A 25,181-nucleotide genomic window follows, 5' to 3' on the forward strand; every position below is an offset into this window, starting at 1 on the left:
AATCACGTCCCTCGATCTGCTCGCTATGCCCCTACTTATACATCCCAAAATGCCATTGGCCTTCTTGGCAACAAGGGTACACTGCTGACTCATATCCAGCTTCTCGTCCACTGTCACCCCTAGGTCCTTTTCCGCAGAACTGCTGCCTAGCCATTCGGTCCCTAGTCTGTAGCTGTGCATTGGGTTCTTCCGTCCTAAGTGCAGGACCCTGCACTTATCCTTATTGAACCTCATCAGATTTCTTTTGGACCAATCCTCCAATTTGTCTAGGTCCCTCTGTATCCTATCCCTGCCCTCCAGCGTATCTACCACTCCTCCCAGTTTAGTATCATCCGCAAATTTGCTGAGAGTGCAATCCACACCATCCTCCAAATCATTTATGAAGATATTGAACAAAACTGGGCCCAGGACCAACCCCTGGGGCACTCCACTTGACACCGGCTGCCAACTAGACATGGAGCCATTGATCACTACCCGTTCAGCCCGACAATCTAGCCAACTTTCTACCCACCTTATAGTGCATTCATCCAGCCCATACTACTTTAACTTGCTGACAAGAATACTGTGGGAGACGATGTCAAAAGCTTTGCTAAAGTCAAGAAACAATACATCCACTGCTTTCCCTTCATCCACAGAACCAGTAATCTCATCATAGAAGGCGATTAGATTAGTCAGGCATGACCTTCCCTTGGTGAATCCATGCTGACTGTTCCTGATCACTTTCCTCTAACGTAAGTGCTTCAGGATTGATTCTTTGAGGACCTGCTCCATGATTTTTCCGGGGACTGAGGTGAGGCTGACTGGCCTGTAGTTCCCAGGATCCTCCTTCTTCCCTTTTTTAAAGATTGGCACTACATTAGCCTTTTTCCAGTCATCTGGGACTTCCCCCGTTCGCCATGAGTTTTCAAAGATAATGGCCAATGGCTCTGCAATCACAGCCACCAATTCCTTTAGCACTCTCGGATGCAACTCGTCCGGCCCCATGGACTTGTGCACGTCCAGCTTTTCTAAATAGTCCCTAACCACCTCTTTCTTCACAGAGAGCTGGCCATCTACTCCCCATGTTGTGATGCCCAGCGCAGCACTCTGGGAGCTGACCTTTTTCGTGAAGACAGAGGCAAAAAAAGCATTAAGTACATTAGCTTTTTCCACATCCTCTGTCACTAGGTTGCCTCCCTCATTCAGTAAGGGGCCCACACTTTCCTTGGCTTTCTTCTTGTTGCCAACATACCTGAAGAAACTCTTCTTGTTACTCTTGACATCTCTTGCTAGCTGCAGCTCCAGGTGCGATTTGGCCCTCCTGATTTCATTCCTACATGCCCGAGCAATATTTTTATACTCTTCCCTGGTCATATGTCCAACCTTCCACTTCTTGTAAGCTTCTTTTTTATGTTTAAGATCCGCTAGGATTTCACCGTTAAGCCAAGCTGGTCGCCTGCCATATTTACTATTCTTTCGACACATTGGGATGGTTTGTCCCTGTAACCTCAACAGGGATTCCTTGAAATACAGCCAGCTCTCCTGGACTCCTTTCCCCTTCATGTTAGTCCCCCAGGGGATCCTACCCATCCGTTCCCTGAGGGAGTCGAAGTCTGCTTTCCTGAAGTCCAGGGTCCGTATCCTGCTGCTTACCTTTCTTCCCTGTGTCAGGATCCTGAACTCAACCAACTCATGGTCACTGCCTCCCAGATTCCCATCCACTTTTGCTTCCCCCACTAATTCTTCCCGGTTTGTGAGCAGCAGGTCAAGAAAAGCTCCCCCCCAGTTGGCTCCTTTAGTACTTGCACCAGGAAATTGTCCCCTACGCTTTCCAAAAACTTCCTGGATTGTCTATGCACCGCTGTATTGCTCTCCCAGCAGATATCAGGAAAATTAAAGTCACCCATGAGATCCAGGGCATGCGATCTAGTAGCTTCCGTGAGCTGCCGGAAGAAAGCCTCATCCACCTCATCCCCCTGGTCCGGTGGTCTATAGCAGACTCCCACCACTACATCACTCTTGTTGCTCACATTTCTAAAGTATCACAAGACTACAGTAAATATTACCTGCATATTTTTCTTTTACAGATTCATCCAAAGACCAGAAACAGTGATCATAAGCAAACACCTGTAACAAAACAAACCAACAGGACATCTTATAAAAACTATAGTCAAATCAAACCAAAAAAGGCATCCTTATTTTGTTAGCGATATAGGTGGTTAGCTGATATATATGCCTCTGCTGCCATTCTAACCATCCTCCACAAGACACCACCTTTATTTGTTTTATATTTTTGTGCTTAAACAAATTCAAGCTGATTTACTTTACTGTAATTTTATATGGTTTATTTTATCAGTCCCATTTACAAGCTGTTTAAAACAATAAGTAATGACGATATAAACATGCCAATAAACTAAATTTTTAAAGGTGGGACGAGGAGATAAGACCCATCTGCATATAAAATGCAAAATATGAAGGGAACATAAGTCAGCAGCAATGAGTTTGCTCTAATGCAGATACCAGAAAATGCTTTAAAAAACAAACAAACAGTCTATTCATTCACAGTCCTCAATGCTTAATATGCAACTATGTTCTCATTTGTTTCTGAGAATCATTTTTTGGCTAGATGTGTGCAACGGTCTTCTGCAGCAAGGAGATTCTTTGAGGAATGTGTAGTTTGGAGTTTTTTTGTTTTTCTTTTGATAAACAGCAGCCGAACAACTGCACTTTTTAAAAAAATAGTAAATATTTGGATATTTGAAGGCTGAACAATTGATATACCATAACTTTTCAAAACACTGGTTGAAAGTGTAATCAAAAACTTACCTTTGGCTGGCTCCTGCAGTTCCCAGAGGAATCATCAGGGGACAAATGAGAATGGGCATGTGTAAGAAAAAACAAAGACAAAAATACAGTTAATTATAGGGATCTCAGATCTGAGAAAGAAATACAACCCATTAAATATGAAATTGAAGATTACATGTTAACTAGAAAACTCAACTTTCTCCATAACTCCCCTTTCAGCTTCAAGTTCAAAATCACTTTCCAATATAGGAACTAAAGCTTATGAAGCACCCTTTCCAAAAGCAGTATCTAGGATATTTTCCATAGTAACCTAACTTTTAAAAAAAAATTCAAATTAAGCTTAGTTTAATTCTCAAAGGAGCCAACCATACCAACAAAACTGGGCAAAAGTCTCTCAGTACATACCTACAACAATAGGGTGCTGGTCAATAACTAGGACTATTAGGCACTATGATAGTACAAATAGGGAGGGGAAGAATATGGTCACTAGTAGAACCCTACCAAATTCATGGTCCATTTTGGTCAATTTCACAGCCAGAGGGTTTTAAAATTGGTCAGTTTCACTATTTCAGCTGTTGTAACCACCGGGATCCGACTCAAAAGGTGATCGGGAAGGTGGGAGAGGGGCATCACAAAGCTGTTGTAGGGGGTCATGGGTTTGCCACCTCACTTCTGTGATACCTTCACAGCTGCGCAGCAGCCCCGAAGGTTCCTGCAGCAGGAGGAGGCTCCCAGAGATGGATGTGAAGCTGATTTGCCCGTGTTGCTGTGAGCACCCCAGCCAAGGGCTCCTAGCTGCTAGCCTCAGCCAGTGGTGGATTAGAGCATGGGCGCTCTGGAAGCTGCAGGGGGCAGAAGCCAGAGCTGTGGGGTGGCGGTGGGGGGGCAGAAGCCTCAAGCCCAACTCCAGGGCTGCTGCAGCACAGAAGTGAGGGTCTACCACCCTCACTTCTGTGCTGCCTCTGGAGGTAGGTCTGATCTCCCCACCAAGAGAGGCAGTGCAGGGGAAGAACAAGTCCCACCTCAGCCCAGCCCAGACTAGCAGCTAGGAGCCCCCAGCTGGGGTGCTCCCAGAAGCACAGGGAGATCAGATTTCATAGGGAAGGACTTATTTCACGGTCTGTGACATGTTTTTCATAAATACCCAAACAGAAGTGCCTTGTAGCGAGCCCTTAAAATAGTTGCAAATGAAGTCTAGCAGACTGACTAAAGAGGAATTGCACAGACTCTGGACTAGTCTACACTGAAAACATATATTGGCATAGCTATGTCTCTCAAGTGTGTGAAAAATCATCCCCCGAAAGATGTAGCTATTTTGACATATCCCATAACGTAGACAGCACTAGGTTGACAGAAGAAATCTTCTGTCAACCTAGCTACTGCCTCTCAGGGAGGTGGATTAACTATGGTGACAGGAGAACCCCTCCCATCGCTGTAGTGAGCATCTACACTGAAGTGCTGTACAGGTTTAAGTATAGACACAGTCTCTGTCCATGAACCAAAAGGTAGCTTTTACCCATACCCAGTTCTGATCTACAGTAAGTCTCAAGATTACACTGACAACCTAGTCAATCTAGGTTGCCTTGAAAGAGTGAGTGGAGAAAAGGAGCACTCTCCTGAGTGTCTCAGATCTAGGTTAAGGGTTTTATACACAACAGCAAGATCCAGAGTGACTTTCTTGGCACTTTTCTCCAGGGGAGAAGAGACGGTATAAATGTTTTCAGGAAGGTTGGTCAATTCAGAAAAGATCATACCATATTATTGAATACAGTAAAAAATGAGAACATCAGATTAAAAAAATGTAAATATGTAGACTGGCATCAATGTAAGCAATCTCTCCCCCCGATCCCCCTCAACCCAACCCATCATGCAGAAGACTTGAGAAATATAGAAAATACACAGCTTTGGAAACAGCCAGCCTCCTCCTCTCCAGAACCTTACAAATGAAATCAGAAATCTGTTCTGACACATCAAATTTATTTCTTTTGGCAGGGAAGGGAAGGGTAATGAGATGAGAATAAGAAATAATTTTTTACTGGTCAATTAAGGCTGTGAAGCTGATTTATATTCATGGTTACTTTCGTGCCACTGGGTCTGTCTCAAAGAATGAAGGTTTGCTTATCAGTCCATCATGGAGAAAAACTTTTCTATCTGGCTCTGGTTCAGATCAAATATTAGCATTTGTTCCGATCAAACAGCAATGACAGCAGCCTTGGGTCAGGAGCAGAGTTAGAGCGTGACCCTTCTGGCAGGCTGGCACATGTTCAAGTCAAGAGAGTTACTTACTCTTGCTACAGCAGAATATGTACCAAAAGCAAGATAATAACACAAGAGAGCAGTAACAGTTTGTCTGCCAAACAAAAAATCAAAGCTTGGATACAGAGTTCATCACTGGCAGCATGATCAGACTCACGGGGAGATAGTGGCACTTGTCACCCTATATCACTCTTCAGTTGGTCAGAGATAGGGGAGCCTGACATAGGACAAACTGATTCAAGACTAGAGAGAGGGCATAAAAGGACGGGGAGCGATCCTCTCCTCAGATTTTGGAACGTTCAAAAGTAAACAAAGTACATTTACATTTCAGCTGGCTCTCTGGCCTCTAAAATGTTTATGCTGTTTCACTGGAGGCTTCTCATAGGCTTTTGTATGAACTCTTATTTACACTAAAGGCATAATGGTATTTCTAAAGGGCGCCATCCAAAAATTCTCACTTTCTTTGCAAATCTGAACACTGAGTTTGAATTTATTAGAAGAAATAACTCTACTGTAAACCCAGACGCATTTATGTTTGTTTTATACTGTCTTGAATTTCAAGGCAGGATTATGTTATCACGTGGTACTTAAAAACTTTCAGGCCTTGCTGGAGCACATATTATTCAGTGTTTGGATTAAAGTAGCAATAAGGACATAATCTCAAAAGTCATACATCACATCTGTAGATTTCAGAAGAGGGATTACACTAGGCTGCATAAAACAGCAAGCTTAATACAGACTAAAGGCCTGATACTAAATAAGCACCTTGTTCTCTTCAGAGATATGCATACGCACATTATATCCTGTAATGTTTGTAGCCTCAATTACTGTTAATCTGGCTGTACATAAAGAGAAGACCTAAATCAAAGAACATAAAGCACATAAAGAACACTACCTATTGAGAATGGCTCATAGGAACATAGTATACTGCATTCAAAGTATACAAAGACATCTAGAAGAGACACCAAAGTTTGGAGCTATAATTTTAGCCATGGCTCTGTGGACTTCAGATCTCTAGAGCAGTGTTTCTCAACCCGGGGTATATGTACCTCCAGGGGTATGTAGAGGTCTTCCAGGGGGTACATCAACTCATCTAGATATTTGCCTAGTTTTACAACAGGCTAAGTAAAAAGCAGTAGCCAAGTCAGTACAAACTAAAATTTCATAAAGTCAATGACTTGTCTATACTGCTCTATATGCTATACACTGAAATGTAAGTACAATATTTATATTCCAATTGATGTATTTTATAATTATATGGTAAAAATGAGAAAGTAACCAATTTTTCAGTCATAGTGTGCTGTGACAGTTATATTTCTATGTCTGATTTTGTAAGCAAATAGATTTTAAATGAGGTAAAACTTGGGAGTATGCAAGACAAATCAGACTCTTGAAAGGGTACAGTAGTCTGGAAATGTTGAGAGTCGCTGCTCTAGAGCACAGTTTGAGCTGTTTATGGAGTTACCAGAACTCATGGAATTATTTCCCTGAAATTTAAAAAAAAAAAAAAAAAAAAAAAAAAAAGACCACGTTTTTAGTTTTATATACCCCTCTGTGCATGTTACCATGCTTTCCTGTAGCTGGGCACTCCAACTTTAATTGTACACTCACTGAATTACCTATCCTCCCTCCAAGATTGTCTTCATAACTGGAGCTCTTATTTGCTCCTTCAACGATGGTTCCAATTATAAGACTCTTAATTAACTATTTTAAGTAGCCTATTCATTTACAAGCTGGTTTTGCATTCTTGCATTATACTGTGTCACACTACAATCTACCACAGAGAAACCTATACAACTATAAATGCTTGCTCTCTATATCGGTTTTAAATTAAATATTTGTTTGTGGTGTGTAGCTTTAAGATACCCAATGCTGCAGTAGCAGAGTACACATGCAGCTGAGCAGGAAGAGACATAAGAGTGGTCAAACAAGTTTCACAGCTAAATTTGTAGATAGTATCAGTTGCAATGTTGTTGAAAGAAAAGGAGTACTTGTGGCACCTTAGAGATTAACCAATTTATTTGAGCATAAGCTTTCGTGAGCTACAGCTCACTTCATCGGATGCATGCAGTGGAAAATACAGCGAGGAGATTTATATACACAGAGAACATGAAACTGTAACGAGAGTGATCAGGTAAGGTGAGCTATTACCAGCAGCTATGCCTCCAGACTCTCACAGCCAAGAGCAGAAACAGCAAGGATATAGTAACATGGTAGGACTTTGCTATGGGGATTCTCCAGGCGCCAATCACACAGGCTAGCTCTGCAGTGAATAAAGACAAAAGAGTTTTGTCTTCCTGCATTGGGTGGGTTGAATCACTTGCATAACCTGAGGTTGGCGCGCACTGTCATGAGGACCACATGGTGAGCAAAAAAACCTGAATCCACAGATTATCAACTTCAATGCAGTGGGATTCAGAACTTTTGTGCAACGGAGTGGTGATCAGGTGCTGTTGTGCTTACACATACAACTGTGAAATGTACCTTAGATAGTCCAGGTTGTCTCAAATTGATAAGCAGAGGGTTTTTTTCACATTTACTTTTAGGTATTAGTAACTGCTCTGCATCAGAGTGATTTTAGGGTGAATATGCTACAGCTAGGGGAATAAGCTACAGAAATTCTAGATATGCTTAATTAACTAAATCCTAGCAACTCCATAGACACTTCTGTTAATGTAAATATACTGTATACCAGACAGTTGTGTTTATTACTAGTTTCATTTACTGTAGGTAGGGGAATCTGTATGGTGTTTGAGAATGACAAAAGATATGCAGCCCTGAGTAATCATTTATTTTGAACCTAAAACCCTTGCACCATTCATGATTCTTGACCCACATGTACCTATTCTCACTAGAAATGAGAGAAGGCAGGTTACACAAATATTTAGCATACTAAGTATCAAATCAAAAGAGACTCTAGTTTCCAACATTGGGGGTCAGAGTATATGCCTATGAGATTAGATTCCTGCATTTCTTATTCCCATTCATTAAAATCACTGATCTCAGAAAATTAAATCATGTTTAATGTTTAAACCTACTTAACGTGACATCAGCAGTGACATTTAAAAGTTATTTTTGCTCATTTTGGCAACATCTTAAAATCACATTCCTTTTCTTTTCTTTTGGCCACTTCCTAAACCAGTGCTGAATGCAACATTCAGACTACAAGTGGCTCAGTTTCCAATCTGTTGCTGCTGCTTAGTGACACCCAGGTATGGAAGTGCTTGAATGTATGGTATCAGAGCATTTAGTCATTCAGGCAATTTGTAAAAGTTGTTACAAAGTTAAGCTACAGTAACAATTAATGAGTCAAGATGGGGAGAGTGGGAAGGAGGAAAGCAAATCAGATGACAAACAAAATGGAGAAAAAGCCCCCATAAATCACAAGAAATTCCTACTACCCATCTTTCCAACACCTAATCCACCTTTGCTATCCCAAGAGAAGTATGTCAGAACCTGGTTAATATTAGCCTGTTCTCTTACTTTCTACAAGGAGGACCCCTTTTCAATCATGTGGATGCTCTCAGTAGTCTCTGTCAACAGAACACCCTATAAACAGCTATACCTAGGAGGACAGAAAATAAGTTGTGTGGTGCTCCAGGGCAAGAAAAGGGATTCTGACTACTTGCATAAATGCCACAAAGCCAAATCTGTATCAGGCTAAATTTTTCAGCAAAAAAAAGCTTTTGTGGAATGAGTTGATTTTCATTGGGCAGGGCAGTCTCAGTCTTCAGCATGAATTTAGATGCCACTGACCTTTGCTTTGCATTCCCAAACAGCAGGTTGGTCTTCCTGTAAGTCTTTGGATCTGTGGATAACTACTTTGAGCAGAAAATTAAGTCAGGTACATAGGTCCACCTTATCTTGATAGAAGGTTAGAAAAAAAGGCACAGCAAAGGCCATTAATCATAGAAGATTAGGGTGGAAAGAGACCTCAGGAGGTCTTCTAGTCCAAGCCCCTGTTCAAAGCAGGACCAATCCCCAACTAAATCATCCCTAACAGGGCTTTGTCAAGCCGGGCCTTAATAACCTCGAAGGATGGAGATTCCACCACCTGCCTAGGTAGCCCATTCCAGTGCTTCACCATGCTCCTAGTGAAATACTTTTTCCTAACATCCAACCTAGACCTCCCCCATTGCAACTTGAGACCATTGCTCCTTGTTCTGTCATCTGCCTCCAAGAACAGCCTCGCTCCATCCTCTTTGGAACCCCATTTCAGGTAGTTGAAGGCTGCTAGCAAATCCCCCCTCACTCTTCTCTTCTGAAGACTAAAATAAGCCCAGTTCTCTCAGCCTCTCCTTATAAGTCATGTGCCCCAGCCCCCCTAAGCATTTTCGTTGCCCTACGCTGAACTCTCTCCAATTTGTCCACATTCTTTCTGTAGTGGGGGGCCCAAAACTGTATGCAATACTCCAGATGTGGCCTCACGAGTGCCGAATAGAGGAGAAAAATCACTTGCCACGATCTGCTGGCAATGCTCTTACCAATCCAGCCCAATATGCCGTTAGCCTTCTTGGCAACAAGGGCACACTGTGACTCATATCCAGCTTCTCCTCCACTGTAATCCCCACATCCTTCTCTGCAGAGCTACCGCTTAGACAGTCGATCCCCAGCCGGTAGCAGTGCATGGGATTCTTCCATTCTAAGCGCAGGACTCTGCACTTGTCCTTGTTGAACCGCATCAGATTTCTTTTGGTCCAATCCTCCCATTTGTCTAGGTCAATCTGGACCCTATTCCTACCCTCCAGCGTATCCACCTCTCCGCCCACCTTCGTGTCATCCACAAACCTGCTGAGGGTGCAATTCATCCCATCATCCAGATCATTAACCCGCAAAGCCAGTGAAAAGGAAACTGGGAATGCCACCTTCCAGGAAAGGACAGCAAGCAGAGCTATCCTAGGATTATAAGGGAGGGAACGACTAAGTAAAGGCCAGATTGAGGGACTGTGGGTCCAAAGGTGAAGGAAAAGGATCTCCTGTGGACCTAAGAAGCATTTCAGCTTGAAAGGTGAATTTCAGGATTGGCCACTGGCCAAAGAGGTTTTCTTGGGCAGTATGAGGGAGAAGCTTAGGGTCAGCCCTACAGAAATCCAAATACTAAAGGATTAATGCAGCTTGGTTCATATCAGTTTTTCTTCTATTGACATTAAGACATGAATCCTAATGCTTTAGAACAAAGTTAGTGGCAAAGCTTTACTGAACTGTTTTTTGCAGGTACTTCACTGAGGGGTGTGACAATGGACTTGTGGGTTTTAAGTTTGTATTTCACCATCAGCCCACACCCTGTAATATACTACAGAGGCTTTCCACTTATGAGAAGCAGGTAAGCTATCCAGGAGCCTATTGAACATCCCCAGCAATGCCCAATCAATAACTATGCAGATAGCTTGAGCTGTGTGGGACCAGGATGCAGCCACAGTCGTATAAGAGAAGGCCTCGCACCAGCTTGAGATAAATCAGCTGGCTGTACTCCATCTGAAGCAGATCTTTTTATCAGGCCCATCTGGTACCAAGATTGAGTTCACTTTGCCCTTTCTTACTCTGAGTAATCAACAGATGAAGGCGTTCAGAAAAAAATGTACACAATGTTTAGAAGTCCCAACAGACAGAGGATACATTCTCACATTGAAACTTCACTGTCTAGATACCAGCTGCAGACTCTATTTCAGGTTTAAGTGGAAAGCAAGCAACAGACCAGGTTAAACTGTTTCTCAAAATCTTTCAAAACCATTTACCCCAAGAAAATATATTGGCTAACTGAGAAGATATTTTGCTATGCCTAGCATATATAAGAGGATTTCATTAAGATGATTTTTCCTCTTGTTTCTTGATGGTACTAAAAGGTATACAACTAGTGCTGCATCTAATTGCAGCAAGATATGCCTGAGATAGGAAGCATCCACTACGGAAACTCTGCTTACTTTAGGTTTCTGTAGCCCACCACACTTAACAACTTATTTCTATAGCACATTTCAGAGGATTGCAAAGTGCTTCAAAGGGGTTGTTAGTTTACCTACATATAAGGAGGAGGACTGTTTATAAAAAGAGAAACCTAAGGCACAACAGCATTACAGAATCCTGGCTATCAGTACCCTAGACCAGTGCTTCTCAAGCTATCTGATGTGGGGGACAGGCAGCTGATGGGTCCGCGGACCGGTGCCGCTCCACGGACCACCACTTTGAGTAGCACTGCCCTAGACAACACTCCCTCCCACGGGTATCACTTTATAAAGCTTCCATCTACATATCTCTTCATGTTAAAACTGAAGATGTTTGGAGAATTTTTTTTTTCCCCATAAGCTTGGCAAAGTTTTCCTTTTTAGAACTAAGTATGCTCTTCAAGACAAAAAAACCAGAGTAAATGTGAAAGCTTATATGCAGTTCAAATCCTAAAATTGTCTAGCTAGCAAAAACAAAAGAAATCACTGTTACTTAAATTCCTTCAGAGATGCAACACATTCCAAGCATAATTTGAAGTTACTTAGTTTCTACTGAGGACTAATTTCTGCTAGTTCATTTTTCAAAGTCAGATGTAGAAGAACAGTTTTGTGGGCTTTGAGTATTATCTGGTTGAAGATTAATTGTCTGAGTTATTAGTCTCAGTATGGTGTAATCTGCTTAGTCCCTCATCACATTTGAGCTCTTGGAGTATCCTATAAAGATCGTGTTATGACAAAAGGATTAAAATGTTATCCTTTAGTCAGTAGACATTTAGATGTTGGTGTACTGCTATGCCTCAGAGCAGTGGTTCTCAACCAGAGGTATGCATACCCCAGGGGTACGTTAACTAATCTGGATATTTGCCTATTTTTACAACAGGCTACATAAAAAACACTAGCAAAGTCAGTACAAACTAAATGTTCATACAGACAATGACTTGTTTATACTGCTCTATATACTATATTGAAATGTAAATATAATATTTATATTCCAATTGATTTATAATTAAATGGTAAAAATGAGAAAGTAAACAATTTGTTAGTAACAGTGTGCTGTGACACTTTTGTATTTTTATGTTTGATTTTATAAGCAAGCAGTTTTTAATTGAGGTGAACCTTGGGGGTACACAAGACAAAATCAGACTCCTGAAAGGGGTATAGTCATCTGGAAAGGTTGAGAGCCACTGCTCAGAGCACCCAGTATTGAACAACCAATCCAAACTTACAGTTTTATTGTGAATTATCCCAAATTTCCATAAGTGTTGATGTGACTAACATTTTTAAAAAAACACGTATGACAAATCTCACATGTAGACAGCGCTGCACATGGCAATGAAAAGGTCCCAGGCCTGGATCTTGGCACAAACAGTGTACTCTGCCTCTGGGACAATTGCAAAGATTACTTTACTCAAAAGTGATGTTCTTTAGCCAACCCAGCAGCTGCAATGATCAGCTCCAAAAGCAACAGAACAAGACTTTTGTGGGGATGAGAACAAAAGGGAAATGCTGGAGGAATCTGACAATCTCTCAATATACCACCAACTACTATAGTTCCTTAGTGCACAATACACTAAATCAGCATAAAATTTAGTTCAAAACAATGGGTTAGAGAGCCCAATACTGGTGAAGTAATGGTATCTTGGGAAAAAAATATTCCTTACTATACAGGATTTAGCTCAGAGTTATCTGTAATGTAATTGTATAACTGCTCACTAAAATATAAAGCAATTGGTTTACATTAAACAATCATTTAACCATGTACAAAAGCCACACTGGCACATAGGCCTAAATTGCAGAACAGTACCAAAAAAAAGTAGACCACAAGAACCATCACTGAAAAATCATTAAGAAGGAAAAATAAGGCTTTGTCTACACACACAAGTTATACCACTGACTATACCAGTATAGTTAAAGTGGTACAACCCTCCTAGTGTGGACAGTTATACAAGTATAAAGATGCTTATACCAATATAACTTATTCATGCAAAGGAAGGGGAATAAATTATATTGTTATATAGCACATTTATACCAATATAACTATTCATGCTAGCACTTGTACCGGTATACCTAGTTCCATTAAAAACATTCACATTAAACAAAATAGTTATACTGGTACACAATAATGCATAACCCAGGCCTAAGCAAGGCAGTGTCAAGGTTTTTCATTCATTGCCAAATCAGAAAGGAGGAGGACATGACACATAAGAATGGAAGGAAGGATTGGCAGGTCACGAAGTCAGTCAACATGTTTTTACTTCTTTCACTGTTCAACATCAGAAGCCTGCACCCACTGACACTGCTTTAAAAGAACTTGTTTTATGCCTTTACTCCTTCCTCCTAAGACAGCAAATGGTATTTTTGTTTGCTTTTGACATCAGAATATAGTGCTTAATGTCTTTCCTGTGCATTACTTTGTCTTTCCTGGATTATTTCCTAGTAAAATACATTTATAGAACACTCTTCATTTGAATTAAAAAAAAAAGGACTTAAGAACCAGGTGTGACTCAGGACCTTCTTGGCAGAGGGCACAGGGTGTCACAGAATTTTGCAGGAATCCCCTGGGTCAGATAAATACATATTAAATTTACCAAAGGGTGGCATGTGAGGTCTCTTCAAAGAGCCAAGAATCCACTGGTCATCATAAAAACTGAGAAATGTATGTACAGATAATGTTTAAGGAATTATGTAACTGTACTGATAATTATGTTCTTAAAGTATGTGAGTTACGGCAGGTCACCAGAAGCTGATAAACACACTCCAGTGAAGTAAGATGGAAAAGATGCTTATCCATCATAAGTGATCATGTACTTGTTATCCTCTTCACAATGGAGGCCTATCTACAGTCTGAGCTGCAAAACAGACAAAGAGGCACTCAGGAAAAAATAGCCAGTAGGGGGCATCCTGTTTCCAAGTAAAGAAGAAACCTGGGAATATAACGGATTATAGGGAAGCACCCTGAAACTTTTCCACAGAGGAGGCAAGCTGAAAGCATGGCTTGTCTCATAAATGGAAGCCTGGCTGTAATATGCTGGAAGGATTTTAGGTGAGCTTCCCCACAAGACAGGACAATAATTAGTTAAGGCTGGGTTCTAAAATGCATGTTTTGACTTTATTTTATATGTAACCGTTTCCAGTATTTCTGCTTGCTCTCACTTGAATTTCTATATTTTGTTAAATAAACTTTCATTTGCTTTCACTGTCAACTGCTCTTAAGTGCTAAGAGTTAAGCAAAGCAGTGAACTGAGCCATATCTAGTAAGCTGGGGTGTACTGTTTCTTTGGGAGCAGTGAATCTATGAATACTGTGAGTGTCTAGTGGTATAGGGGCTAGACATTCCAGAGGGACGCTCAGAGGTTTGAGCATGCCTATCACTAACCTCCAGAGGGACAGCAGAGCCTGCATAGGCTGAAAGGGGAGCATTTGTGTTGCCAGTGGAATTGGGGAGCTGACCCATGGCAGGCACAGACAAGGCTTCCTCACTCCAAGGCCAGGTGGTACCGAGGTGCCTCAGAAGCCTAGATACCCCCAGGAAACATCACACCAGGCTGTATCCTCATTTTACAAACTGGGGAACTCAACCTCTACCTCTCACTTTCCGCAGGTCACGAGGAATTAACAGCAGAACCAGAAAAAAAATCCAGGTCTCCCAACTTAAGATCCTGTTTTCACCAACAGGCCATGCTTCTGTAACACCAACAAACCCCGGTCATCAGTGGGCAGAATTGAACCTGGGGCCTCTGGAGCTTAGTGCATTCAGTGCATGAGCCTCTGCTGCATGAGCTAAAAGCCACATGGCTGTTAGCTAGGGCTGTAGCAGACTCATTAATCTCTAAAAGTAGTTTCAGTGCCACTACATGGGACAGAGCACCACATCCAGCAGAGGTGCGGGTTACACTTCCTCCGTGCATGAACTATTGAAGTATCACTTCTGCAACTAGTACAGAAAGAGTGAAGGCTACATTTTATAGGAGACAGACTTCCAAAACCCCTATGGTTTGTACATGAGCAATTCTAGTACAAAATTATTTTAAAATGTGAACAGTAAACACCTTTCACACTTTTGTTTATCAAACATCTCCCCCCCCCCTTTTCACTGCTATAGTTACCAGAGGCTAAGTGCATCCTTTGTGTAACTTCAAGCAAGTCAACTGACTACAGTGCTTTACACTAGTGATAAATTTAGATTTTTGGTTAGGAAGTTACAGTAACTTTGGATTCTGTGTATGAAACCTGTTAAATTGTTTGTTAAAATGAAAGTCTAAATTCAACTGAAGGCTCAGGACTGCTCTGTAACCTTCCTCTGAATGTTACTCTGACTTTCACATCCCAGTTATAGAACAACGTTCCAGCTGAGCAAAGTCTATACTGAGAAAACAGGCTCATAAGTTCATCACCAAGGCAACTCCACTACTGGAGCTGGAACACAGACCAGATTCAAGAGCTTTTAAACCACTAAAAAGGGCAGTGGTAGGAGACACCCAAGCCAGAGCTACACCACCACTTCCACCATTACTATTGCCAGATGAATTCACAGACTGCAATTTTCCTAATGAAGACCCCTTTAACTGTTTGCACAATGCTTCCCCGCACCCTTCCTCCTGCTCCCACTATGGCTGTGAAGCTTTAAGGAGAACTTACTGGTGGGTGAAGTAGCAGAGGGAAGTGCTCCATGATCAGTTGGAATTTAGAAGCAACAGCCAGGTTAGTCTAGTTCAGACCAATTACATAGGAACGGCCATACTGGGTCAGACCAAAGGTCCATCTACCCCAGTATCCGGTCTTCTGACAGTGGCCAATGCCAGGTGCCCCAGAGCGAATAAACAGAACAGGTAACCATAAAAAGTGATCTATCCTAAGTTGCCTATTCCCAGCTTCTGGCAAACAGAGGCTAGGGACACCCTACCCATCCTGGCTAATAGCCATTGATGGACCTATCCTCCATGAATTTATCTAGTTCTTTTTTGAACCCTGTTATAGTCTTGGCCTTCACAACATCCTCTGGCAATAAGAGTTCCACAGGTTAACTGTGTGTTGTGTGAAAAAAGACTTCCGTTTGTTTGTTTTAAACCTGTTGCCTATTAATTTCTTGTGTTATGAGAAGGAGCAAATAACACTTCCTGATTTACTTTCTCCACACCTGTCATGATTTCACAGACCTCTATCATATACCCCCTCAGTTGTCTCTTTTCCAAGCTGAAAAGTCCCAGTTTTATTAATCTCTCCTCATATGGCAGACATTCCATCCCCCAATCATTTTTGTTGCCCATTTCTGAACCTTTTCCAATTCCAATATATCTTTTTTGATATGGGGCGACCATATCTGCACTCAGTATTCAAGATGTGGGCGTACCATGTATTTATTCAGAGGCAATATAATATTTTCTGTCTTATTATCTATCCCTTTCTTAATGATTCCCAACATTCTGTTAGCTTTTTGGACTGCCACTGCACACTGAGTGGATGTTTTCAGAGAACTATCCACAATCACTCCAAGATCTCTTTCTTAAGTAGTAACAGCTAATTAAGGCAGCATCATTTTATATGTATAGCTGGGATTATGTTTTCCAATGTGCATTACTTTGCACTATCAGTATTTAATTTCATCTGCCATTTTGTTGCCCAGTCATCCAGTTTTGAGAGATTCTTTTGTAGCTCTTTGCAGTCTGCCTGGGACTTAACTATCTTGAGTAGTTTTGTACCGTCTGCAAATTTTGCCACCTCACTGTTTACCCCTTTTTCCAGATAGTTTATGAATATGTTGAATAGGACTGGGCCCAGTACAGACCCCTGGGGGACACCACTATTTACCTCTCTCCATTCTGAAACCTGACCATTTATTCCCACCCTTTGTTTCCTATCTTTTAACCAGTTACCAATCCATGAGAGCACCTTCCCTCTTATCCCATGACTGATTTATTTTAATTAAGCCCTATAAACACAATACAAAGAAGAGAGAGTGTGAGGAAACCATTTTTAAAACGGTTTCCCATTTTAACTGTCTTGATAATAGTTTTTGAGAACACTTTACATTATACCCTTTCACACTGAAACCACATTAGCTGAAACAGTTTTTGTTTGGTTGTTTTTTGGGGGGGGGGAGAAAGAGGTTTCTTAACTTCTCTCTGTATTTTCCTCCCTTAAAATACACTATAGTGACACTAGAAAGAGAAATCAGTTTGAGCACCAATTCACTTCAAAGAAATGAGAAAAATAGTCCAGGATAAAGAGCAACAGCCATTCAAAAGAAAGTGAAAAGAAAACTGCTAGCACATGCACGAAGTTTATTAAGCAGACCATAACCTTTTCATTCTCAAATGAAGTAGGCATTCATCGGAAGTTATTCTAGAAACTACACTCAGGACTCTACAACCCAAGAGAACACAAACACTCATCTAGTAACATTGAGAGACTTGTGGCAAACTATTTTGCATTTTAAAAAGCAGACGCCATTTAATAAGTACCTTTACCCTCCAAATATAAAGTTTATTAAATGTGCTTACCCCAACCTGCAAGTGCATTAAATTCACTTTTAAGTGCGATGCGGTTTCTGTTTTTATTTTCCCTTCATCGCTGATTACCAAGATATTTACGACATCATGTAACACAGAAATCTATTTTGTAACTAGCATGATTCATTTGAGCAGGTAAACAATTCTGATGCCATGACTATGGCATCAGAGTGGGCGCCAAATCCTTCTCACCTTACCCACATAAGTTGATCCACTGAAATTAGATATGACACCCTCAAAAGGCAAGCAGGATTTGGCCCTGAAAATACTATCTAAAAAATAAACTGTATGGCACAGCCAGGAATATAACCCAGAACCCTTAACTTCAAATTGCATACTTTTAAGCCCAAGATCATTCTTCAGGTAGGAATTGCGAAGGGCCAGCTGCCCCTCAAATCAAGCTGGTCTGCTTAAGAGTGAGGGTAAGCCCCTTAAAGAAGCCACGTTGGCAAATGAAGCGTGGGAGACAGAGAAAGGAAGGAGTTGTGAGCAGGTAGGAGTGGTTGGTGGTGGAGGTGGGTGCAAGGTTTGGCAGGCTCACAAGAATTTAACGGTACATACAATGGTAGTAGAGCACAGAGGTTTTTTGGGGGTGGGGGGATTTGTGAGAAGCTTTTGGGGGCGGGGGAACTTACTGCACACAATTTACTCACCACAGTGAATAACTAGCAAAGTTGATTCCTCCAGAAATATCAGGTCCTCAGATGGTGCTGTGCATTCTGAGCGATTTCTGTTAAGTTTGCATAGCATTATACAAAGTCATTGCCATCTGTACTTTAATCCATTCGCTACGATGTGGTGTGCACATTTAATTGTAAGCGTGGATTACAAATGCAGTTTTGCTGTTGCTCTTATTACAATGGATCGTTGGCTCAATAGTGCAACAGAAAAAAACCCAAGTGTCATAAATATAAAGGGAAGGGTAACCACCTTTCTGTATACAGTGCTATAAAATCCCTCCTGGCCAGAGGCAACATCCTGTTACCTGTGAAGGGTTAAGAAGCTCAGCTAACCTGCCTGGCACCTGACCCAAAGGACCAATAAGGGGACAAGATACTTTCAAATCTTGGGGGAAGGAAGGCTTTTGTTTTGTGCTCTTTGTTTACGTGTTTGTTCTCTCTTGGGACTGAGACTGGAGAAATCCATTTCTCCAACCCATCCTAACCCAAGTCTCCAATATTGCAACCAGTATAGGTAAGCCAGGCAAGGCGGATTAGTTTATCTTTTGTTTTATGTGAATTTTCCCTGTGTTAAGAGGGAGGTTTACTCCTGTTTTTTGTAACTTTAAGGTTTTGCCCAGAGAGGGATCCTCTATGTTTTGAATCTGAATACCCTGTCAAGTATTTTCCATCCTGATTTTACAAAGATGATTTTTACCTTTTTTTTTTTTTTTTAAATAAAATCTTTCTTTTAAGAACCTGACTGATTTTTCCATTGTTCCAAGATCCAGGGGTTTGGGTCTTTGATGATTTTGTAACAAATTGGTTATTTTCAAGCCTTCCCAGGAAAGGGGGTGTGTAGGGCTTGGGGGGATATTTTGGGGGAAGACATCTCCAAGTGGTCTCTTTCTCTGTTCTTTGTTTAAAACACTTGGTGGTGGCAGCATACTGTTCAAGGACAAGGCAAAGTTTGTACCTTGGGGAAGTTTTTAACCTAAGCTGGTAAGAATAAGCTTAGGGGTCTTTCATGCAGGTCCCCACATCTGTACCTTAGAGTTCAGAGTGGGGAAGGAACCTTGACACCAAGTGAAAAACAAAGAAGCTGAAACTGATTCAAGTGAAGCATCGCCACCGCATATATCGGTATATGTACTTGTGTGGGAGAAGGGGGATGCATAAACTACTACAAACACAAAGAAGGGGGGTGTGATCAAATAAGTTTGAGAAGCACTAGTATAGCAGACTTCAGAGCTTAGAAGAAAAAAACCTGTCCCTGCAAATATCTAAACATTAATTTGGGTTCAATTATTTGAAACAGATTACCCATTTTCAGATACAGACTCCATGTCCTCCTGCTGCTCCAAAACAACAATTTTAGATGTTAGCTACTATAATACAGAATCCATCATTTGCACTGTGCTATGGATCCTGTATTCAATATGACATTTATCAATAATGGTGCCTACTGCTTGCTCTTGTTTCAACAACCTATCCCTCCAGAAATGAGGTAATTAAAGAACATGAACTTCATGTGCATATTACTACACAGAGCCTGTCTATGCATGCTACAATAAAGAATGCATGTGCAATTTTATTTGTACTTGAAGGGCTCAAAAAACCTCCAACTTTTCCCTGTGTGAGTCCATTCGAGAAAAAAAATACCCTATCGCCCGTGAGTGAAACTTTTTACAAGCACTCACTCCATATCTGACCTCTCAGTACTCATCCTCAAAGGAAACCTGCCCACCTTCAAAAAAGACAAGTCTGTGTGCTTAAAATTCATAACTCTGCTGGACACTAAAAACCATGAACTTCTTATGGCCCATTACAACTACTAAGGGCTGGTCTACATTGAAAACTTACACTGGCATAGCTACATCTCCCAGGCACGTGGAAAATCCATCCCCCTCAGAAACATAGCTATGCCAAACTAAACTCCAGTGTAGACAGTGCTAGGCAGATGTAAGAATTCTTCCATTGACCTAGCTATCACCCCTCAGGGAGGTGGATTAACTTCAGTGATGGAAGAAACCCTCCCATTGCTGTCATGAGTGTCTACACTTAAGAGCTACAGCAGCACAGCTGCAGCCTAACTGGCCATTGTCCTAAGACTGCAGAGGTGTCAACTGTCAGCTTAAAATTAAGTGATGTCCCACAACAGGTGTGAACACCTTAAACTTAACCATCTGCCCACCTTGTATTTAGCTTGGACATTCTAGGGCTGGTCTACACTGGCACTTTACAGCGCTGCAATTTTCTCCCTCAGGGGTGTGAAAAAACACACCCCTGTGCGCAGCAAGTTTCAGCACTGTAAAGCGCCAGTGTAGACAGCGCATCAGCGCTGGGAGCCGCACTCCCAGGGCTCGTAGCTACGCCCCTTTTTTTTAAGGGAGCGTTGGGAGAGCTCTCTCCCAGCACTCTGTCACGACTACACAAGCCACAGCGCTTTAGCCTATTTTCCTTCTCCAGAAGGAAAGAATAGCTCTGTGGAGCCTGAAAGCTTGTCCCTTCCATCAATAGAAGTTGGTCTAATAAAAGACATTACCTCACCCACTTTGTCTTGCTCATATTTGCCTAGGGCAGAAAAGGGAAATGGTAATCCATTTCACACATTGATATGCATAACTCACAAGCAGAAATGAAATGGTATGTAGCCAAGGGACCCAATGCTGTGAGATGCTGAGCCTCCTCAATTCCCAATGGAATTAGAAGATGCTCTGTATCTTGCAGGATCAAAAAGACACACCAGAACTGCAGAATTAGGCAGAATAAAGGGATGGTCTAGAAGCCTTTGCGTTGCAATTGTATGCTTTTATAGGTTTTAAATCAGAAGCTCAAATATTTAAAAAACACAGCATTGGAAAACAAACTATGTGGTTTAAATTACTTGAACAAGAAAAAAATGCATAACAGAGGTAAAGTTATGGATGAGAAATGCTACTCATCAAGATAAAAATAACTTGCGTTGCCTCAATGGTTCAACAATCATTTTGAATTTCCTTACTCTAGCACAAAGGTACACATCCTGATCACAGTGATAAGTGGAAAAGTTGCAGTTTCTATGTATTCTCACCGATGCCAGAGGAACTTTGGGAGGTTTTGTTGTTTTTTTTTTTTTAAATCACAGTGCAGTTGTACTACTATTAAATAAGAAATTACTTGAATTCAGCAGCTCTTCAAGACACACCTTAAAAGAGCTGCACTTTAAAAAAACCTGGATGTGGCCCAAAACCCATATAATGGTCTGAAATGGGATTAGAGAATATGTTTATTTCCATAATGAAAGGTGTCTTACTGTTTTGTTCCTTCTCTAAATAGGTTTGGTTTTTCAAGTGTATAATCCTGAAAATATTGGCAACTTTCCCCACTCACCTCAGTGAATTAGAATATTAAAAGTGACCCAGGAAGTTGTCTGATTAAATTAGGGTTATGTGCTGAATGCAGAGAGTATTAAAAAGTAATGTTGATAGTTATCTGTTATCGCTTGTAATTTAGGGCATTTGGCAACTACTGCTCCATCTCCTCATTCTTCACAAAAGGTTCAGGTCCTCCTTAAAGGCCCATCACTGCCAGACTTTATTTACGCAAGTAGTCCCATTATCTGAAGGAGAACTATTTGGATGAACAAGGGTTGCAGGATCAGACCCCCATGATCACAGTTCTGCCACAAGAGAGGAAAGGAACAGATTGCATTCTACACAAATTGACACCCAGTCTATACTTTTTTATTCCATAATAATTCTTTGTACTGGAATTTCACTATTCACTATTTCACTGACCCATTTACTGAACAGCAAAGAAAAATTATATGTATTTATATAAATTACTGATGAACCTTTACTGCCACATTTCTACTCCCATCTGCTGCCTCAGCTCTATGTTGCTGAGCCAGCACTCTGCACAGGCCAAATCAATGCCACATTGTGTTAGCCAATGTATTTAAAGATGCCTGCTAAAAACTACAGAATTACATGAAGGTGCTCTGACTACTTTGAGAGCTTGTTTTGATGGTAAACCAACTGTTGGGGCAAAGGAGAGAAATTGAGAAAGTATGCAGATCCAGATTCAGGGACAGATGGGAATAAAGCTTCGATCAAATGGATTTTTTAATAACAGTAGTGCCAAAAGAGGCTTATCAGCACATCGTAATGGACCGACACAGTAGCATTATTAAAATGTTATCATATTTGTTAAATACAGGACTGCTGCATTGCTTGTATGTTCAGCATTTGTTTCTGTGTCTTCGGAGAATGTAAAATTCTTCCACATTTCAAAAGCAGTTCACATTTTTACTTAAATGAGGTGCAGTCCCCCTTCTCACCTCCAAGTTTAGTTGCTCATCTTTTACCGGTGCCAATCCCTCAAACTCATTCTGGGCAGAAGTCACACAATTTTTTTTGCTTCTGAACAAGTCCAAAAGCATTTGACCAGTCAAATGTCATATCTTTTTAAGTTTTAATTTTATGTTTGAGGCCAACAGCTAACGGTCTGAGATAAGAACAGGCATACTAGGACAAACCAATGGTCCATGAGTACTGACCCACAGTCCGCACCTAGGAAAAAGTTTTTGCCCACTGGACACTTCACCCCTAGCATTGCCATATCATTACCTAGTCTATTTGGTTCTTTGTCATGCCTCCATATGTATAAATGTCTAGGATGTTGGGTCGAAATGGTATTTGCAATGACCAAGTAATTACAGTAGCAGAATTCAACTAAATGCCTTCCTCATTTTGGAACCTAGACCTTTGTTTCCCATTACTTTATGAGAATTTACAGCCTCAACTTTCGCATTCAAGTCCCCAGTTACAAGGGTGATATTTTTAAACTTAGTGTTTTAGTGAGCGCCTCTTCAAGACATTCATAGAACTCAGGGTCATGTCACCAGCTGCTGTCCGAGGGAACATAATCCTGTATGACTGACATACTGACTGCCTTTACTCAAAGACGAACTGTACTGACTCTGCTACTGATCGGATTATCCGAGCACACACTTTGCTGACTCTTCGGATAAGAGAGACTTCCTCATTTTCTCTCCCAACAAACCTTGGAAGAAAATGAACAATATCATGCTCACAACCTCCAAAGCACACATTCTAAAAAGTTGATATTGGACCACACTATGGTTAAATGAGAAGTCACTTAAGCTGTCAAAAAAATGATGCTGAGTGCAAGAGAACGGCTTGGAGAGGAAAGGATATAAGAGAATATAAGGAACTGAGCAGACAGATTCAAAGGCAGACTAAATGAGACAAGAGCAAAAATGGAAGAACAAAATGTATGGAACTTGAGACATTATAAAGAGAAATAATAGAAAAGTATGTTCACAGTGGTCACACTTCTTACCAAATAACATAAAAGATCATGATAGCAGAGTCTTCACTGAGGGTGATATTAAATGCAGATGGAAAGATTACTCTACCAATCTGTATGCCTCACAACAGCTACTCATAATACAGGACGACAGAAAAGAGCACAAAGCCAGAGCCATCAATCCTGCAAGAGTAAGAGGTGTGTGATATTATGAAAATGGAGACTGGCAAAGCACCAGGTGTAGATGATGTGTCTCCAGAATTGCTGAAAATGATTGGTGAGTGAAGTATTGATCTAAGTGGAAAATCTGTAACAATGTATGGATAACTAGAAAACGGCTGAAGGACTGGATGAAGGAATTCCCCATCCCCACTTACCAAAGAAGGGCATAACAATTATCATGCCACCTCCCTGAAATTGCATGAGATCAAAATTTTCGCTCTACATAATCCAGAATCACATGAAATGAAGTACAGAAGAAGAACTACCACCACAACCTGGTTTCACAGAGTGCTGAGGCATACGTGACCAAATTCCAAATATGAATCAAATTGAAAAATGCAGACTATAAATCACCCTTTGAGCATGTGCTTCTTTGACTTCTCAAAAGCATGTGACATGGTCTGACACAGCCATCTTTGGAGGATACTGGCAGACATGGGGATTTCTAAGAATCTCACTGAACTCATTGCAAGTCTCTACCAACAACAACAGACCACAGTGCAAACAGCAGTAGGCATCAGTGAAGTGTTTTCCACTGGGCAGGGTGTGAGACAAGCGTGTATTTTGTTCCCATACCTCCTTAAATTATACACTGAATTGATTATGACAAATGCTTTGGAAGGTTTTGACAAAGAGGAAGGAGCTGGGATTTCCCTTGGTGAACACCTCTTCACTGACCTCAAATATGCTGATGACATGATGCTCTTTGGTACAACCATTAAGCAATATAATAAACGCTGAAGTCTGTAAAAACAATTAGTGAGGAATATGAACTATTCCCAAATGCAACAAAAACAAAATACACATTCGTTTTTTACATGACTAACAAACAGAATGAAGGTGGACATCACAATTAATGGACAAGCTGGTGAGGTGGTAGATTAATTCAATTATCTGGGAGCACACATATCCAACCAAGGAGGCTGTTCCAAAGAAATGGGAAGACGACTAGGGATGGCTCACTTAGCTATGGTCTTCCTTAAAAATGCATGGAAAAAACGTGGCATCTTGAAATGTGCAACAGTGCGACTGGTAAAAAGCTTAATTTTTTCAAAACCTATTTATGGATGTCAATCATGGGAAGTTAATGCTGCTGACAAGAAGAAAACTGAAGCTTTTGAAATGTGGTGCTGGTGAAGATCAGACTCTCTAATCAGAAATCAACTGGGTGCAAACGAACATATTTTGGTCACATTAAGCATAGAGAGGGAAATAACCTTGAGAAAGTTATTATGGGAGGAATGGTGAAGGGTCATTGTAATAGGGGACAACCAGCAAGAAAATGGATGGCTGATGTAGGGCAGATCACTGGAAGCTCAGCTGATGACTGCTCAAAGTTAGGGATGGATCACAAAGGCTTTGAAAATTCTGCTTTGAGGTCACAGATATTCAGACACGAATAAATGATTTACTTACCACCATCCCACCTTGGCCTTTTCTTGTAGCCTTAAAATCAAGTAATTTCCTAATTTCAACCCTTGCTTGGGTAGCGTCTGTTA

At 41.1% G+C, this 25,181-nt stretch overlaps 1 protein-coding gene across 1 annotated transcript in view; it reads right to left on the minus strand.

The window, feature by feature from the left end:
- Nucleotides 1-25,181, minus strand: part of KIF13B (kinesin family member 13B) — a 213,975-nt gene that overhangs the window by 140,266 nt on the left and 48,528 nt on the right. Inside the window, exons 3-4 of the mRNA XM_048845803.2 lie at nucleotides 2,806-2,818; nucleotides 2,046-2,106 (exon numbers count right to left, since the gene is read on the minus strand). Of these exons, the coding sequence (XP_048701760.1) occupies nucleotides 2,046-2,106; nucleotides 2,806-2,818 (74 nt within the window). The remainder of the gene's footprint in view (nucleotides 1-2,045; nucleotides 2,107-2,805; nucleotides 2,819-25,181) is intronic.

Source organism: Caretta caretta, chromosome 3 (assembly GCF_965140235.1).
Source record: "Caretta caretta isolate rCarCar2 chromosome 3, rCarCar1.hap1, whole genome shotgun sequence".
NCBI classification, from domain to species: domain Eukaryota; kingdom Metazoa; phylum Chordata; order Testudines; family Cheloniidae; genus Caretta; species Caretta caretta.